Source organism: Camelus bactrianus, chromosome 16 (assembly GCF_048773025.1).
Source record: "Camelus bactrianus isolate YW-2024 breed Bactrian camel chromosome 16, ASM4877302v1, whole genome shotgun sequence".
Taxonomy (NCBI): Eukaryota; Metazoa; Chordata; class Mammalia; order Artiodactyla; family Camelidae; genus Camelus; species Camelus bactrianus.
Window position 1 is genome coordinate 33,377,153 of NC_133554.1, and position 17,506 is coordinate 33,394,658.

At 46.5% G+C, this 17,506-nt stretch overlaps 2 protein-coding genes across 4 annotated transcripts; both read right to left on the minus strand.

Moving 5' to 3' along the window:
- On the minus strand, positions 1-7,799 carry SNF8 (SNF8 subunit of ESCRT-II). The gene is made up of 8 exons (XM_010960547.3): positions 7,643-7,799; positions 7,228-7,278; positions 5,425-5,563; positions 4,207-4,311; positions 3,518-3,590; positions 2,290-2,431; positions 1,317-1,391; positions 1-268 (listed from the first exon to the last, which is right to left on the minus strand). The coding sequence occupies exons 1-8, from the start codon at positions 7,694-7,696 to the stop codon at positions 131-133; spliced, it is 777 nt and encodes a 258-aa protein (XP_010958849.1). The 5' UTR covers positions 7,697-7,799; the 3' UTR covers positions 1-130.
- A 4,230-nt stretch (positions 7,800-12,029) lies between these two features.
- GIP (gastric inhibitory polypeptide) lies at positions 12,030-16,791 on the minus strand. 3 transcript variants are annotated; one of them, XM_045520797.2, is made up of 7 exons: positions 16,713-16,791; positions 16,537-16,587; positions 15,783-15,885; positions 14,501-14,647; positions 13,893-13,964; positions 13,081-13,182; positions 12,030-12,177 (listed from the first exon to the last, which is right to left on the minus strand). In XM_045520797.2, the coding sequence occupies exons 3-7, from the start codon at positions 15,866-15,868 to the stop codon at positions 12,168-12,170; spliced, it is 417 nt and encodes a 138-aa protein (XP_045376753.2). In that variant the 5' UTR covers positions 15,869-15,885; positions 16,537-16,587; positions 16,713-16,791; the 3' UTR covers positions 12,030-12,167. The 3 variants fall into 3 exon arrangements, with proteins under 3 accessions (XP_045376753.2, XP_045376754.2, XP_074197995.1); XM_045520798.2 differs by having other exon boundaries at positions 16,559-16,587; positions 16,713-16,789; XM_074341894.1 differs by having other exon boundaries at positions 16,513-16,587; positions 16,713-16,783.
- Positions 16,792-17,506: the final 715 nt, after the last annotated feature.

Genomic DNA, 17,506 nt, shown 5'->3' on the forward strand with positions numbered 1-17,506 from the left:
TTGGGGGAAGAAAAAAACTTGGAATTTTTTTTGGTTTTTTGTCTTTTTTTAAAAGAGTTGTCCAGGTTTTATTCACCACCAGCTCCTCCCTCTTCTCCCTGCCTGCTGCCCTGCCCCCTTCCACATTTCCTCAGGGGAGGGCTTCTCTGGCCTCCTCCGCTGTAATCTCCTGGGAGTAGAGGTCAGTGAAGAGAGCTGGCAGCCAGTAGTGGGCCTCCCCTGGGGCCTGCAGGTCCAGCCAAGCCAGCCCTTCCTTCAGCAGGTGTTCCTGGCAGGAAAAAGAAGGAAATGTCAATTGAGAAGGGGGCATTCCCACAAAGTAGGGCAGATAAACAATCTCCAAACCCAATTTTGGCTTCAGTGGGGTTTTTGAACTAAATCTACACGAGTGCCTTCACATATTTACACAACCAAACTGGAATGATCTGTTTAGCCTTGATCTTTGCCTGAGGTGTGAAAAAGGCCACCAAGTTGCTTAACTTGTGTTGCTGGGAAAGAGGGTAATGACAAGTGGAATGCTGTGGAAGGAAGGTAGGGCTACAGAAATATTTGCTGTGTGGCCTTGAGCAAATCACTAACTCCATTCCCCGAAGCCAAAAGGAGATCACTATCTTTCAGTTAACTTAACTGGGTAACAGGCAGATGTGGGAAAACCTTGGAGAAGTTAATGGAAGGGCCATATTAATGAATGAACTCACAGTTCCTACAGCTGGAAGTATGCTCCAAATGGGTAGGTTCTGCTCAATACCATCAAACAAATGTTTATGTTATCCCTACTTCACAGATATTTATAGTTTTAACTGCCCGGGTAAGGAAGAAGGTACTGAAAGCCAGGGCCCCTACATGTTCATGCTACTCCCCCTTCACAACATCAGCCTTTCATTAGTACTATGAAATCTCTGTATATATAAAACTATATATAATATGCGAGATAATAGTATATAATTGTAGATATGTAATTATCATTAGTAGTTAATGATTCCCTTCATGCTGTGCTAACAGTGTTACTTCCAGTACAAACCATATTAACCATCTGGCCAGGCCCTACAGGTCAGGAGAGAGAGGTGCTGGGGCTCCTCAGCGGCAGTGGCAGCCTGGTCGTGCCCACGTGCCAGGGTGGGAAGCCTGCCTTGCTTGAGTTCTACCTCTCAGTGCCATCTCCAGAGAAATGCTGGGGTCACTTCTAGGGTGGCAGCAGCAGCCTTCAAGGCAAGAAGTCAGTAAAGAGGCTGAAGCCCCTTTCTGTGTGGTACCTGTCAACCCACCTCCTCCCATCTGGGGCCCGTCTTTTCTGAGCCATCTCAAAAGTCACCTACCAGTACTTGCCGCGCTCGCTCAGTCTCCCATTTAAGACTGGCTTTGATATCACTGACAGTCACGTAGCCATTTTTCTGAAGGAAGGAGGAATGGGGAGTGAGTTAAGAGTGTGCTTAGAACCAGCATCTTCCCAGGGACAATTAATTTATCCAGACAGAAGAGGGAACTGCCCTTGGGTGAAGTCTAAGAGAGCACAGAAAAAGAATGTTCAGAGGTTCTGGCAGAGAGAGAACAAGAGAAAAGTGACTTTCAGGGTGACAGAGGTAGGTTGAGGGGTTAAGTCTTAAAAAGTGGAGTCCCTGGCACTAAAATATTAATGGAGACTTTCTCAGAGAATTCTAAAGTATGACAAAGGAAGATTCAGAATGATTAACTGATAGGAAGGAATGGTGATAATCATCAACTGTTCATAATCTCAAATATTTAAATATTCAGCCCTTGTCCTGCCTCACCCGAACCATTCCCCAATCGAGAAAAGCCCCCTCCCTCCTTTAGTTTTAATCTATATTACAGAATTCAGAAAACTGAACATGTCTTCCCTTAAAACATGATCGGGGGAAGATGATGGTGCTTAACGCATTACTGAGGAACAGGGGGAGGGCAAACAAGAGTAAACGTTTGTTTTGAAGATTTCCATAAAGTAGTTTTAAGAATCTGTCCACCAAGGAAATACAGTTAGTTGTCTGCATGTCTGTCTACTCCACTAGACTGTAAGCTCCTAGAGAGCAGGATCTACATGGCACCCACCTTTATCTGCCCCACAGCCTGGCCCAGTGCTCTGCACTGTAGCTGCTCAATAAACGTCTGCTAAATAAGCACAGGTCTGAGGAGTGCGTCCATTAGACAGTTTCACCACAAGACCTGAGTGATGGGGGGAGATCAGAGCTGCTCCAGAATCCCCTCCCAGGCTCTCTTCTCTTAATGTGCACGTGCGCACACACACACACTCTCTCTCAGAAGGCACCCCCGTACCTCTGCCAGCTGCAGCACCACAGTGTGATCCATATTGAGCTCAGCTGGAACAGACTGAATGAGGTAAGTGCCGCCCACAGGGATGATGCCGAAGCCAGTGCCAAGTGCTTTTAGTTTCTTGATGGCCCTGATCAGGTCGTCTCTGAAGTGAGGAAGAGCTGCTTAAAGACCCAAGGCAGACCAGACCTACCAGCAATGCAGTTTCAGCTCTCTCTGGGCAGGACACCCTGATGGAAGACTCAAAAGGCTGCACAACATTTAACTGCATCAGTAAAAAGGCGGGGTTAAAGTGCACCAAATGGTGCTTGAACATTCAAGGAAGATAGTGTAAGAGTCAGGCCCTCCACTCTGCAAACCATTCCAACACCAGACAGAGGTAAAAAAAAATATGCTTACAGGAGGCCATCAGGAAATGTGAATGAATGAGCTGAACTTAAGAGACAAGAGGCAGTAGTAAGAACTATGGCAAAATAGAGAATGTTTATCCATTTGAAAGGGGGTAACCCAGCTGATTATTGCCTTTTGGAAATTCAGGCCCAGTAGTGCCAGATTTTCTGATTTCTTAGTTGACAACTAACTGAAATTAGGGAAGAAGAAAACCCATAAAATGTGGAGATCACACATCCAGCCCACATACTAATAGCCTTTTTTACCTTTTCTCAAAGTGGAATCACACACAAACGCTGGTGAACTGGGTCAATTTACACCCCATCTTCAAAGCCCAACTCCCTCCCTCAGCCTTTCTCAGTGCCTGCTCTAATCTCTTTAACCTCAAACAGTGTCAAGATTAGGGGAGGATATAGCTCAAGTGCTAAAGCACATGCTTAGCTTGCATGAGGTCCTGGGTTCAATCCCCAGTACCTCCTCTAAAATTAAATAAATAAATAAACCAAAAAAAGACAGACAAATGGTATTAAGATTATACACAGCCCCAAGTATGTTTAAAAAAAAAATATATATATATATATATATATTTATGCATGAAAAATATCCTTAGATGGAAATCTACCAAAATGTTGTAATCTCTGAGTTGAGAAATAATAAGTGGATTTTTTTTTTAAATATCTCCCTATTTTCAGTTTTCTAAAATAACATTTTTAATGATCATAAAGAGGAATAAAAATGATTCCTAAACCAGCCTAGATGTACGAGCAGTTAAGGAGAAAAGATTTCCATTTGATTTTTAAAGACCTTTCTAGACTCCAAGGGATTGGAAGGCAAGACCTACTGGCTGACATCCTGGGCGAATTTGCCCCTCCCTTTCAGCACCTGTTGATGTAGCTCCTCCAGAGTTATCAGACCTATTGGAGAGGGGGCACAGAAAGCAGTTGAAGGATTACCTTTATGGCTGAAAAAAAAAACAACACGAAGGCAACATCATTTCTACAAAAACTATAAATGCTCTCTTGATACCAAGGCTGTGTCTATAGCCAATGATTTATAACTGGTTTTAAGTTTTATTAACTTTAATACAGACCGTTCAATGTACTTATTAAGATGACACCACTGGATGACCATTTGAAGGTCACATTTTGGGGAGCACAGAGGTTCAGTAGGCATCACCACATCCTGGAGAAGCAGGGCAGGCCTACCATTACTAAATAATGAGAAAATTATAACCCAGACACATCATCTATCAGGGGAAAAGGTCTATTCCCTACCTCCCTACATGTTCTGTAACAACTTCAAGCTAAACCTTCCTGGCCAAAGATCTTTGGAGAACAGAGATAAATATTTGGGTAATTCCATTTACCCTTGGCCATGGAGACTGGCCATGGATTCAACCGCAGGAAGCACTAAGATGCTTCTCAGGACCTTATTGGCCTGCAGATTTCAGGACAGAAAAAGCTACCTTTCAGGGTTTTCTCCCTCTCAGAGAAGCCCAAAGCCCAGTCCACAGGACCTAGGCACCCTCACCTCCATTCCGGTGTTTCAGGGCCAGGCACACTTCGATAATCTGGACACCCAGCTCGTAATAGAAGTCTCCCACGCCTAGCATCTCAGACCAAAATCCTTTCCCAGCTAAAAGACAGAAAAACAAAAGCTAGGTTATTCATTAGTTACATGTTTTCTTTCAAAGCAAGATGAAAACATCTATACTAGTTCATACTGTCCAACCTAACAGTGACCTTTAGAAAGAAATTCCAGGCAAAAATTATTACATTTTTTAAATCTAGAGCTTAAAATATCAAATTATGCACCATTTTAAAGAACTGTCATTCACATATCTTGATGCATTTAGTGTGCAATCACAAAACTGGATATGAACAAATTAATTTTATAAATAGAAAATGATTAAATAGTGTTTAAAAGAAAAAATATCTACCCTATGAGAAGTCTTCCCGCCTAGCTTGAAGTCCTTCTGCTCCACTTACTACTCAGGATCCTCAACACAATCTGACTCTTGGTGACTCCCACTAAAGAACAGGTTCAGACAGTTCTAAAGGTGGGCAGTCTAAAAGGCATTTCTATTTAGCTGGTAGCTCTGGCTCAGGAGCCTATAAAAATGAGTTTCCTTTCCCAAATAATGCAGTGAAACATAGTGGGACATATGGTCTGGACAAGGCTAAGAGAAAGAATACACAGACCTGGCATTCAAAAATCCACTGAAGATATTTTATTGAGTAAAAAATGTAGGTTATAAGTAGTAATTACAGCATAATCCCATATATGTAAAAAAAAATAGTTAATAAATATGATGAAGGTGTCTTGAAAGATATACCTTAAACTGTTAACAGTACTTTATCTCTGCAATTATGGGACAGAGTCAGGGGACTTCTATTTCCTCCTTTTCTTTTTTCACCTTTGTTGATGGACAGCCTGGTCGCAGACTACCTTTATTAAAACTAAAAATTGTTTTTTAAACAAAGAGGAAAAAAAGCCATAAAAAATTCCACAGCAGAGCATTCCAGGGAAGATCATTTACACCAGCTACTCAGCCTACCCTCCAACCTCTCCATCTTTCCCATCAAACTGGGCACTCAGCCAACCTGCTAGGTACTCCCTAAAGGCAACATCCTCTGGATCTCCCTGTAGGCCCTTGTAGATGTCCCAAAAGTCATGATGACAATTGGGTGAGCTTCTGTCCCTTAGAAACCCTAGGAGAACACTGGACCCCTACAGACAACTCCTTACAGGCCAGAGGATCCACCCCAATGGTGGCACACATGTCCTGGAACTGCACTCGGAACTCGGGATTCTTCCGGATCTCCTGCTTGTGCTTGCTGGCAAATTCCTCCAGGTTGGTCTTGAACATGTCCAACTGCTTCGACATCTGCAGGATGAACAAGGCGGAGGTTAGGGGTAACCCAACCAGGTGTTAATAGGTCCCCGGGCCAGTGGCAGGGCAAAGGCTGAAATAACCTGTCTCCTTCAGGCCTACTATTATGCTGTTTACTGTTCCCTTTCTTTTTATCCCTGTCTTACCTTCAGAGTTCTGCTATCACCAGAAATGAGATGCTATAATGTTTCTTTAATTCTAAGATACACATTCTTTTATGTGTTCCTGTTCTGAAGTCAAGATGCATCTAACAATAAACGTGCACATCTAATGTGGTGCTTTTTTTCTTTCCTTTTTCTGCTTTTTTTTTACAATTTTTGTTTTATTTATTCATTTTCTTCCAGTATTACTGAGATGTAACTGACATGCAGCACTGTATAAGTTTAAGGTGTGTAGCACAATGATTTGATCTGCATCCATCATCTCACATAGACACAGTAAAGAAACAGAAAAAAATTTTTCTCCTTGTGATGACAACTCTTAGGATTTACTGTCTTAACAACTTTCATATATAACATACAGTAGTGTTAACTATATTCATTTTATTGGAAGGGCTGCTTTTTTCCCCGAAAAAAAGGTTATTGAACTGAAGGTGCACCTAATAATCCATTTTGCCTTAAAAATGAGGGAATGCAGCCTTCACAGGGTGGGAAGTCTTCAGCCACTGACAGAAAGGCTAGATAGAAAAGAAAAGAAGCTTGGCATGAATTAGGTGTGCAGTGGTTGTTCAATCTTTGTTATGGACCTCCTTGGGGATAAACCCCATATACAGAATCTCCGAGGGAGGGGTGTGAGTCTACCAGATTACATTCCAAAGCCAAATAATTTTGGTTTGGGGAACATTCTGACTTCCTATTTATATCACTCCTCTTTCCCTAATTAACAAAGCCTATTTTCAACCCACTCCTGGCCCAACATCTCCTCATTTGCTACATATGGGAAATTCACACATTACTGTAATCACCACTTCCAGTTGATTCCTGCATGTTATCTCCCCTTATGAGTGGGAGCTTTTTAAGAGCACAGCCTGTATCTACTCTTTCCTCAGTTCAAGTGCCCATTTCCTAGCCTCACGGCCTTCTCCTCTTCTTCACCAGTCAAAATAACTGAGTAAAGACAGGACATGTACAGAAAAGGGAAGTGTTAGAGAAGGAAACTGAGCAGAAGCCACACCCCCACCACTCACACACGCCTCTGGTATGCACAGAGATGTGATGGTGGTAGCGGTAGGTGCCGCAGGTAAGGCAGTATTTTCATGTTATTCTTAGGCATTTAAAGTAAAAACCCAAAAGACCCAAATCAAACAACTCTACCACTTACTACCCATGTAACCTTGGATAAAGGACTTAACACCTCAGTGCTTTCCATTCTATACTAGGAAGAACAGAGTTCCTTCCTGATAGAATTGTCAGGAGGAATGAACAAGACAGTGTATGTAAAGAAAATGGACATGTGCCTGGGACGCACAAGCACCTAATCAAAGACGTTAGCGATCACTGTTATTAGCAAATCACCTAAAAGATCTGAGCAGCCCAGAAATGGGGATTTGCCAGCTACCCTATTTTCAGTTCGATCCAAACAATCGAAGTTATATGAAAGGTGACCTTCCCAGCCTTATCGGGTCTCCCATGCTGCCTGGAGCCCTCCAACTCACTCACCTGGGCCAGCTGGTCCTCAGCCAAGACAGTCCCTCGCTCCTTATACTTTGCCTGTCAGACAAAGAGACCAGCATGAGTTGAGAGAGTGGGTGCTGGGGGCTCCCACTTGTACTGCCTCCTCAGAAGTATGAAAAGAGGAGGGTCTCTCAGGTGGTTTTCTTAGGGCGAGGGGGTGAGGAAGTAGGATAGACGACTCGTCTGTAATCAAATTTGGGGAAGTAGGGGAAAGGGCTAGTGGATCTGCGGATGCTGACATTCCAGTCCACCGGAAGCTGGAGCAGTTCAGTTCCCCGGGACCCGAGAAGCCCGCGTCAGATTCTGTTGGGAGGCGATGTGAAGGTACAGGGCTGTGCTCGGGAAGACTTCTGTCTCTCGCGGGTCAGGGGTGGCTGTGGGTCCGCCTCCTTCCCCTCACCTCGGCAAGCTTCTTCTTGGCGATAGCGCCGGCTCCCACCCCGCGGCGGTGCATCCCCGCCCTGGCCCGCAGGCCGCCCCGCTGCCGGGGCCCCGGGTCTCCGCGTCCCGGTATCAGCCGCCGGCTCCCCAACGCGGAAGCGCGGGCCGTGCGTCATCTCCGCGCGCCGGAAGTTTCTCTCCGACTTCCGGCCGCGGGGTGACATCGCCCACTGCCAGGGGCCTGGCGGCTCCGCCTCTCACTCCGGCAAGGGTCCGCAAAACTTGATGCGACCCGGTGCTCTAGGCCCACGTGAACGCGTCGGACCCTCTCAGCTTTCCGTGACTGTCCCCCCACCGCCATCGCAGCCTCCGACCGGAGGTCTGCCACTGCTCACTGGCTGTCTACAGCGTGCCACGCGCCGAGTTGGGCGCGGAGGGTTCCATATGGAACATAAAACAGAATCCGTTCCACTCTAATGAAGCTTACCTGTAGGAATCACACGCGAAGCTTCTGACTGGGGAAGGCCTTACAGTTGAGAATCTGGCCTTTGGGGTTAGACTGCCTGGCTCCATAGCTCGCGTCCACGACATATGGTCCAGTAACTTAAGACAAATTCCTTAATCTCTTGTGTTCCACTTTCTACAGTTGTGAAAGGGTAATACCTCGTGATAACTCATGAAGTTGTTGTGAGGATTAAGTCACAAAATATATAACAAAGCATTTAGTTTGATCCCTGGCATGTAAATAAATGTCAGCGATGTCTGTTATTCATCAAATCTAGGGTGGAATTAGTAATCTGTGTGTTTAGGAAGCTCCATAGGTGATTTCCATAGCATTGTTGAGTCTAACAAAAAAGGAGCAAATGGAGGTTTCTAGAGTCAGGGAGCAATAATATCAAGTTTTTGCCATAGGAAAATAGGTGACTTAATTTTAAGTCAGTTGTAGCAATCCAAAGTAGAAATGATGAGGGCCAGAACTAAGACAGTGTCAGTAAGGATAGAGAGAATGCAACTGATTCAGGACACATTAAGAAGGTGGAATGGTAAAGCTGATAAGATAAGGGCAGAATGTGTGGGAAAAGTTAGCAGGATGTTCAGTTTCCTGGCTTGGGCAAAAAGGTAGTGCCATTCAAAGACAGGGATGGGAAGAGACCACAGGATGAAACTGGGGAAATAATTAAGAGTGGTTTTGGAAAATGTTGAAATTGAGGTTTGTGGGACATCACAGAAGAGATGGTTAATTGTCATTTAGATGTACTGGTATGAAGTTCTACAGAAAGAGCTGTGCTGGGCTACAGATCAAGGAGAAACCATAAATGTGAATAATGTTACAAGAGAGACTTAAGGTAAAAGGATAAAAAGAGCAAATATTGGTGGCGAGATAGTTTAATTGTCATTTTGGGCCTTGAGAGATGATAGAGCTGTGAACCTGGTGAGTCGGGGACCCTGAAGATTTCATGGAGCAGAGATGTCATACTAGCCCTGGGCTGCCTGCCTCTGGATATTTACAAGAAAGAGAAATAATGCTCTATCTTGCTAAAGATATTTAGCACTGTTATTTTGTGTTTTTCTGTTTTCTGAAGCAAAATCTAATGTTACTGGATGTGAGGACCAAGGCTAAAACAGTTATTCAGGCTTTCAGAATTGTACCTTCAGATTCACTCTCAAAGATACCCTCAGACACTAAACTCAGATAACATAAGCCCCCTTAGACACAAACTTACTTCCTCAGACACAGATTTGTCCCCTCCAACACGTACATCTGACATCCTCTCACACATGCTGACCTCATATTTACATATTCTCACTACACCACTCTCTAACACAAAAACTCAGTCCCGTAGGTACTCACTGACACCATCTAGACACACCTGCTTCATTTCTCACTCTTTGACTTAGTGTATGATCCTTTAAGGTACACACTGTCCCTCACTCACACTCATGACCTCAGATTTGACTGTTCATCCCTCAAATGCACACATACCTACTCAACTCCCTGAGGCACATGGCCCTTAATAAACCTCGTTACCACCTTCAAGCAGACATGCTTATTCCCTTATTCAGACACATTTGTTCTCCCCTATAATTTAAGAGAAAGTATACTGACCTGTAGTGTGCTGGTAAATGTTTAACAATCACCTCTCCAGGCTGGGCGGGAGGTGCTCTGATTTATAACATTTGCCAATTTCCAGGGTGTAAATACTCCGACCATGGCCTTTTGAGCTATTGTTTCAGGCTATCAGTGGTTTTACAACCTGCTCACAACATTCCTGACAATTTCACAATGGCACTCAGGAGCACTCTGCTTCAGAACACCGTTGAATGCTGAACATCACAGATGCCCTCACTTGCTCTAAGTGACTAGTGAGTCACTGGCCTTGTGGCAAGGTGGCTAAGAGCATGGGCTTTTAATTCTCTGCCTCATGGAGGCAGTGTCGTGCACAGTTAGCAGCTATTAGATTATCATGATCTTAAAGGATTGTGATGAGGTTTTCAATGAGATCTCCATGATTTTTTTAACGATGTTTATGCATTTGAACAAAAACCAAAAAAAGTTTTTAAAAGTCAAGAGTTGAAAAGACTGATGTTTAGAAAGTCCTGAGCACAATGCCTGGCCCATAGTGAGAAGTTGTACAAAATTGTTCTTTTTTTTTTTTTTTTTTTGGTGGGGTAGGATGTTTGTTTGTTTGTTTGTTTGTTTGTTTAATGTAGATAGTGCTGATGGAACCTAGGACCTTGTGCATGCTAGGCATGCACTCTACCACTGAGGTATACCCTCCCCTCTCAAAGTTTTTTTAAATAGCGCTTGCTGATTCATTGACTCTCGGATACACCCAAGACTTCAGAAATATAGATCTGAACTTCTCCCCAGTGCAATCAGTTCTATCATGGAAAATCATTAAAATATATCCTCTGAGCAAAGCCACGCTCTTAGAACTTAGTGGTACACACTCTTAGAACTCTAGAGGTGTAGAGGAGAGGAAACCCAAAATGTTAGAGCTGGAAAAGATGCAAACTGGCAGCCCTCAGGCAAATTCGGTTCTCAGGAGCGTTTCATCTGGTCATCAGAATGCCTTTAGGGGAGCACGTCTCATCCAGTCCATTTTCACAGTCCAGTCCTCGCCATTGTTTTACACCCTCCCCACTTTGCTCCTTTAGGTTCTTGGCCCAGCCCTTCAGCCAGTCCAGCATGCCACTTCCTGGTTTTAAAGGAATAATACCCCTGTGTCTTTAAATTGAGATTCAGGTGTATAAATAATACTAATAATAACAAAAGTTAACTTTTTATTGACCACTTACCTTGTACCAGGCATTATCTTAATACTTACTTCAATCCTGTGAGGATTTTTTATCTTTTTACAGACTGAAAACTGAGCTTCAGAGAGAGGAACTAACTTCCCAAGTCACAGAACTAGAGAGTGATTTGCATCTAGGTATGTTGACTCTGGTCTGCTAAAATATGACTAGATCAAGGGGAGTGGGGAGGGGACAGTCTAGGTAAAGATAACCCAAACTAAGGGGGAAGGAGAGACAGGTTTGCCTCCTGTAGGCGCAGAGCATTGGAAGAAGGCAGCATGCTGAGGAGGAAAAGCCTTTAAACACCCAAAGACAGAGATAATGGCTTTTGGACAAACTGAGTTTGCCCACTTCCCTTCCCCCTCACTGCCATCTGCCTAGTGTGAAATCTGTAATTCTGCAAGAGCCTCTTCCACTTTCATACCTCTTCGTCTCCATATAATTCTCACTGTCATCAGTGTGATTATTTGGGGACATGAATAGATCTTCTCTGAGCTGCCCCCGCTTAAAATCCTTCAAGGACTTGCCCTTGTACTGAGAATAAAATCCCAAAGCTTTACCATGGCCTTTGAGACCTTGCCTCTGCCCACCTGCTCTGTCTCTACTTGGGCTCTTGTCTCCACTTGGGCTCTTGTCTCCATTGCCCATTTTGCTGTGGAACAATAACTCTGGCTAATATGATTAAGGCTCCCCTCACCCTTTGGCCATTTTATCCTTCCGATCTCACTCAGCTTGAATGTCATTTTCTCAGAGAGGCCCTCCTGACTCCCCACTCCATCTACATAAGGCTTCTCTGTCCTCTCTCATAGCCCTCTAGCCTTTCTTCACATAACTTCTCATGTTATGTGATTATTCATGTGTTTGTGTGTTTCAAGATTGAGGTCTGTCTCCACCACTGGACTGTAAACCCCTTGGGGACAAGGACTGTGTCTGTTTTCATCACTGCTGTGTACTCAGTGTTCAGCATAGTCCCTGCCTGTGTTAAGCTTCCAGTAAGTGTTTGTGGAAATAAGGGATGAATTAACAGATGGGCAAGAGCCGTATCTCCTTTTCACTGGGTGGTGCGCATACACACAAACATACAGTTAGTGCTCTATTAGACAAGTGAATAGGTTTCAACAATGGGCGCAGAGATTTATTTCAGCTTAAACTTAGTTTGGCTTCTTTTGGGTATCGTGGAGTGGAACTGAGATGGGAGCTGTGTAAGGGAAGGGCAGAGTCCAGTCCTGAGCTGGGTTCGGTCAGAGTCACTGAAACCTGTGGGAAGAGGAGAGGAGTGGTGGAGAGGAGGGTCGATATCAGCTTGGAGTCAGCAAAGTAAATTTATCCTGGCACCCAGCCATAGTTCAGCTGCTCCTATCTCCAAATTACCTTTTCAGTTATACGTAATCAATATGATTCAAAAAAGAACAGAGACTATCACCACCCACTTTTCTAGGGAGATTTTGTCATACTCTCTTCTCCATTGTTCTGGTCATAGTCCTCTCTTCCTTCTAACCCTCTTACAGGAAGCCATCCCAGATTTGTTCCCTCAACCCCTCAACTTCCCAGCATCAAAATCTGAATATGCTGTGGTTTCCGTGCCTCAGAGTCTACATCTTAAATGAGTGTCTTGTCCCATCCTTCAGCTGGATAGGTCTCTCCATGATACTGAGCCATCCCTTGCTTCTGGGACAAAGCAGATAGAAAGATTTCCTAGTTGACGAGGTGGATTCAAGGACCACTGAGACCAGCAGCAGCCACAGGGAAGGGCAACATGCCTCCCACTCTAAGGGTTCCATCACTGAGGAGGTGCTGTGGCACAAGGGTACAGAGGGAGAGCTGAGGACTGGTTGGGCAGTTCAGCTCAAGTGGGCAGGGGAGGTGAGAGCAACATCTCACCTGGAGGAGACTGAGGAAGAAGTGCAAGTAGTAATAATGCCGGTCACCATTACAAACTCCGCAGACGTTGCTCTCAGCCCTTTCCCTGCGTTCTCTTGTTTAAGCCCTATCATCCCATGAAGTGGTTTAAATAGCCCTGATTTTCATGAAATCCCCAAGGTTCAGAGAGTCTAAGTAATGTGTCAGCATGTATTGGGGTGAAGATCTGAACCCATCTGTGACCTCCAAGCTCAAGCTCACAACCACTGTGGAAGACCCCTAAACCCACCAGACTCCCACCTGAGCCTGCAGAGCTCCCTCTGATCCACCATCCAGGCCAGCAGCTCTTGAAGCAGTAAGTCCTTTAGCAATTCTTCATCACTGGGGTTCTTGGGGAGGGAGCTGCAAAGGAGGAAGCCTCAGGCAGGCTGTTTTAGCCTGGGCCCCACCCAGAGAGAGTAAATATAGGGCCTGAGACTCCAAGGTGGTGGGACTGGGTGGGGCGGGGGTGAGGGGTACGAGTCAACACAGCTGCCTCTAGTTATCTCAGCTTCCAAAGCTCCACCCAGATCTGTCTGCCAGGGAATAGAGGCTCTTCAACACAGGCAAAGACAATTCTGGTGAGAGACAGCCCACCCATCCAACTCTACCAGTGTCCCAGAATGCATTCTAAAATCCCAAGAGATTACTTGGGGACTATTCATTGATTCCTCACCTTCCTACAGAGAGGGGGTAACTGATCACAGGGGACTGGACTTGGGAGGGTCCCTGTTCCACAAAGAGCCTTCCCAAAGTTTGGCAGGCAGAAGTGGAGAAGCCAGTTTCTGAGGTCTCTTTTGCACCCCGCTCCTTGACTCTACACTAAGTCGTCAGTCTTAGAAACTCTGGCCCCAAAACCCCTCCCAGGACCCCTGCCTCCATTCCCCCAAGCTTCTCCCTTAGGCCTGCGCTGACCTCCAGGAGTCCAGTGAAGACCCCTCTTTGAAATCTGAGTTTCAGAAGGGGATGCTTATCTGGGAATTGCAGGGCTCCGGAGTCTGGGAGACGGAACAGTGTGGTGGGGGTGGGTCAGGAGGTCCCACCCCCATCCCTTCCCCTATAAGCTGACTCACCCCTGCTGCTCCCTCGCCTCCTCCTTCCTGTTAGATTGATGGGCCTCCCTCTGGGTGATGTTGTGTTTCCAGCTGGTAAAATAAAGATTAGGGAGCGGGTGGGGCTCGGAAGACTCCAGATGTCCTCCAGTCCAAAGAAGCTCCAGTCTTTTGGTACCTCAATCCAAGGAGCACAGCTCTTTCTCCACTCAACCTCCTCACTGCTCATCAGCAGCAGCTTTTCAGAATCTACCTTGCTGACCAAACAGCGAGAGCAGGGAAAGAGACTTGGCAAAGAGAAGGAAAACGTGGAGTTTACTGTTTCCAAAGTCTGAAGTGGCCACCACCAAATAGCCATTGGCAGCTGGTCAGCTCCTCCTTCCCTCATCCCCAGGACCCCAGGGACTCTCTGTGAGCCCCACACGTCTTCCCCGACTCCTCCCCTTAGAAGAAAAGGATTGGGAAATTGCCCTACTCCCACCCCTAGACTGGATTGTTGCCTGATCCAGGGTCTGGGCAGGGCCACCCTGCTGTCCGGCTTCCCATCGTCACCTAAGTGAAAGGCGCCACCTGGCGTTGTGCATCACTTAGGGCCCGGGGAGCAGGAGGGGGCGTGTGTCACGACTCACTCGCCCTTCTTCCCCTTCTGCGCCAGCAGCCAGTTCACAAAGTCTTGTTGGCGGATCTTGTCCATGGCGATACTGTAGTCACTGATGAAAGTCCCCTCGGCATACCTGGGGCTTCGAGGTTGGATGCCATTGGCCTTAGTTTGGAATCTGAGGAGCAGGGAGGGGAGAGAGAAGGAAACCAGGACAGTAGGAGCAGAGAGTGTGGGGATAAATGATTGTCACTGACAGGAGGATGACATTTGAAAAGGAACCAGCTCATTTCTTGAGAGTCAGTTTTTATGGAGACACCCTCTTGTCCATGCATCAAGCCCCTGGGACTTTATCCTCAGCTCAAGGGCCCACTTCCTGCATCCTCAGTGTGTGAGGCTCTGGCTTCTGGGCAAAGAAGGATCAAGGCTCCTTTACTTCTCTTGCCTCAGCCCGACCCGACTAAGTCCTTGGGTTCCCAGGATACGAATATTAGTGTGCTCTTATATAACAGCACTTACTCCGCGTTGTCCTTTAGCAGCCCTTTAATGCATAAACTCATTAAATCTGCACACCACCACTAGGAGGGAGACACTATTTCTATCCCCTTTTGGTGAATGAGGAAACCAAGGTGGAGAGAGATTCATTTAGCAAACAGCATAATGTGACCGAGGGTCTACCCACAGGTAGTCTGGGCCCAGGTCTCTGTTCCTTAACTTCTGTGTGATGGTGTCTCTCCTTGTACATGTCTAGTGGCTGTGCCTCAGATTCCTGTAGCCAAATTGACAGGGGCATATGGCTTGTCCTTGCATCTGAGAAGGCCCAACTCTTTACTCAAACTAGTCTCTCTTGGTCCTCCAAAACACAGACAGAGCCGTGACAGTTGGAAGCTGGCCTATGTGGTTCTTTGTTCTCCCCTTGGGCCTATATACTCCATGAGGGCAGGCAGCATCTCTGGATGACTCTCTGCGCTTGTCCCCTGGGCCCAGCCCACGGGAAGCCAGTTACAGAATTTGATCAGATGCACACAGAAATGAATGGTTAAGGCTTTCATTAGGAAGGGAGATGCTGTCATCTGCTGAGCAGTCCTTCCAGAGATCTAACCACAGTCTCTCCTGCTGCAACAGTAGCTCATAAAAAATACTCTCTGATTCTATCCTCATCTGCACTCAGACTGCTAGCAGGTTTTTTTCCCTCAAGCTTCTTTCCTCTTGCCCTGGGATCCCTCCCTTTCTTGCCTCCCCCTTGAAAACAAGAACCCAGTCATCCCCCCAGCCCTATTCCCTACATCTGACACCTTTTTTCTCACCCCTACCTGGAGGGACCCTCTTCCCTCTCTCCTAGCCCCACTGCCAGGAGCAGGGACACCAGCAGCAGAGAGACGGTCTTCATGGCCACCATCGTCTAAGGGTTGTTTCCTGAGAGAAGAGAGAAGAGGACCAGGATGGGGCAGAAGCACTTCATGCTGGTGACCCAGAGCCTATGCGGGGTCCGAAAGCTGGGGAGCACTGTGCCCTGGAGGTAGTAGCTTTACGAAGAGGCTGGAGCAACACTTTGGGGATGGAAGGGGTATTGGCCATTAGAGTTAGTAACTAGAAGGACATGGAGCCTGGCCAAGAGTGAACCTGCTTTTTATTTTTTGTTTCTTAAGTGGCGTCTGAGCAGGGTGAGAGGAGGGCATTGGGGGAGCTTTCCTGGCAGAAGAAAGCAGTGAAGGGCCTGGACAGCCCCCCTTGCCGGCTCCCAGGCTAGACATCACAGGCATGTGGTTTGGCAAGATTCTCCCCTCAGAGCCCTCTGTAGTTCACAGCGGGCCAGCCTTCCAGCTTTCAAGTTGGCTGTCATCTAAATCATCACAGCCCTCCTGCCCCAAGTGAAAACTGCAAAGAACCCATCTTGCTCTCCCCTTCTCATCCTTGACTATCTCGACTCAGGGAAGGTCCAACCCTTCTCCCAAGGTTTTGCCCCGTTTCATCTGGGTGTCTTTGCAGAGCGGAAGAGCAGTAAGGAACCTTCTTCCAAAGCCCTGAACACCAAAGCTAGACCTAGATTTGTGTGGGCTGCAAGACCTCGTCTTCCTGCCTTCGTCACCTGGGCCTTCAAGGATCCGCTTTTATTTCCTATATAGAGGAAAAGAATGGGAGATGTAAGGCTGCTGAACGTCTCAGGGGTGCTAAGGACTGCCCCTCCCCAACCCCACCCAGTGTCTCGTCTACATCCACCCCTGTCCCAGCTGCTCTCTTACCAAGCTTCCTTCCTGGCTCTCCCAGAAGAAGGACAGGGCAGGGATCTCCTCCTTCTCCCTTCTGGTCTTCCAGAGCCTGTCTCAAGAAAGTCTGCCCTAGCTCCTTTATATCCAGGCATCATAGACCTTCTGATTAGCCTAAAAGCATCTTATCTCAAGAAATTAAGCCCACAGCTCCCGCCACATTAAGTCCATTTTACACGTAATAAAGTTGCCCTTTCCACCTGAACTGTGTTAATGGGTGATTAACATTTGTGTAGCTCCAGTCTGGGGCTGGCCTTTGGGTAGGGTAACTTAAGTGCCCTCTTTCTTCATCCCACTCCTCCCTACTGGGCACAGACCCCAGGATTCCCCTACTTCCTTTAGAAGTGCCCTGGGTTGGAAAGGGTGCCCTTGGTTGGTGAGGGAGGCTGAGGTAGTGTGGCGCTAGCTGGGGAGGGGGCACTCCCACAGACATTAGGTTCTATGGATCGTTAGGTGTCCTGGTTAGAGAGAGTGGGGCCACAGTGGCCTGCGGCTTTGTCAAAGTGGCAGTGTCCCCATCTCGATATCTAGGGGTAGGTCCAACTGGCTGGGGAAAGGGTGGGAGAGTGAGGGAACGTGAAAGATGGCGTTTTCCTGGTGGTAGCTGGTGAACTGAGAACATCCACTCAAGCTTTTGTCCTGCTTCAGGGCAGGACAGAGTGTGGGAAAGGGCACATTTACACCTGGGGACTCAGAGGAAGGTGGGCCAGCCACGAGTTTAACTGGAAAGATTTCTGAGACCCAAACCTCTCTCCTCACATGCCCTGCTT

Excerpts from the sequence above, each read along its gene's own strand:
- GIP (XM_045520797.2), bottom strand. The coding sequence starts at position 15,868 with ATGGTGGCCATGAAGACCGTCTCTCTGCTGCTGGTGTCCCTGCTCCTG. Across the intron at positions 13,965-14,500 it reads CAGAAGGGGAAGAAGGGCGA|CTGGAAACACAACATCACCC; the intron begins GTGAGTCGTGAC and ends TTATTTTACCAG. Across the intron at positions 13,183-13,892 it reads GAGGCGAGGGAGCAGCAGGG|CTCCCTCCCCAAGAACCCCA; the intron begins GTGAGTCAGCTT and ends CCTCCTTTGCAG.
- SNF8 (XM_010960547.3), bottom strand. The coding sequence starts at position 7,696 with ATGCACCGCCGCGGGGTGGGAGCCGGCGCTATCGCCAAGAAGAAGCTT. Across the intron at positions 3,591-4,206 it reads CCTGAAACACCGGAATGGAG|GTCTGATAACTCTGGAGGAG; the intron begins GTGAGGGTGCCT and ends CCTCTCCAATAG. Across the intron at positions 2,432-3,517 it reads TTCGCCCAGGATGTCAGCCA|AGACGACCTGATCAGGGCCA; the intron begins GTAGGTCTTGCC and ends TCCTCACTTCAG.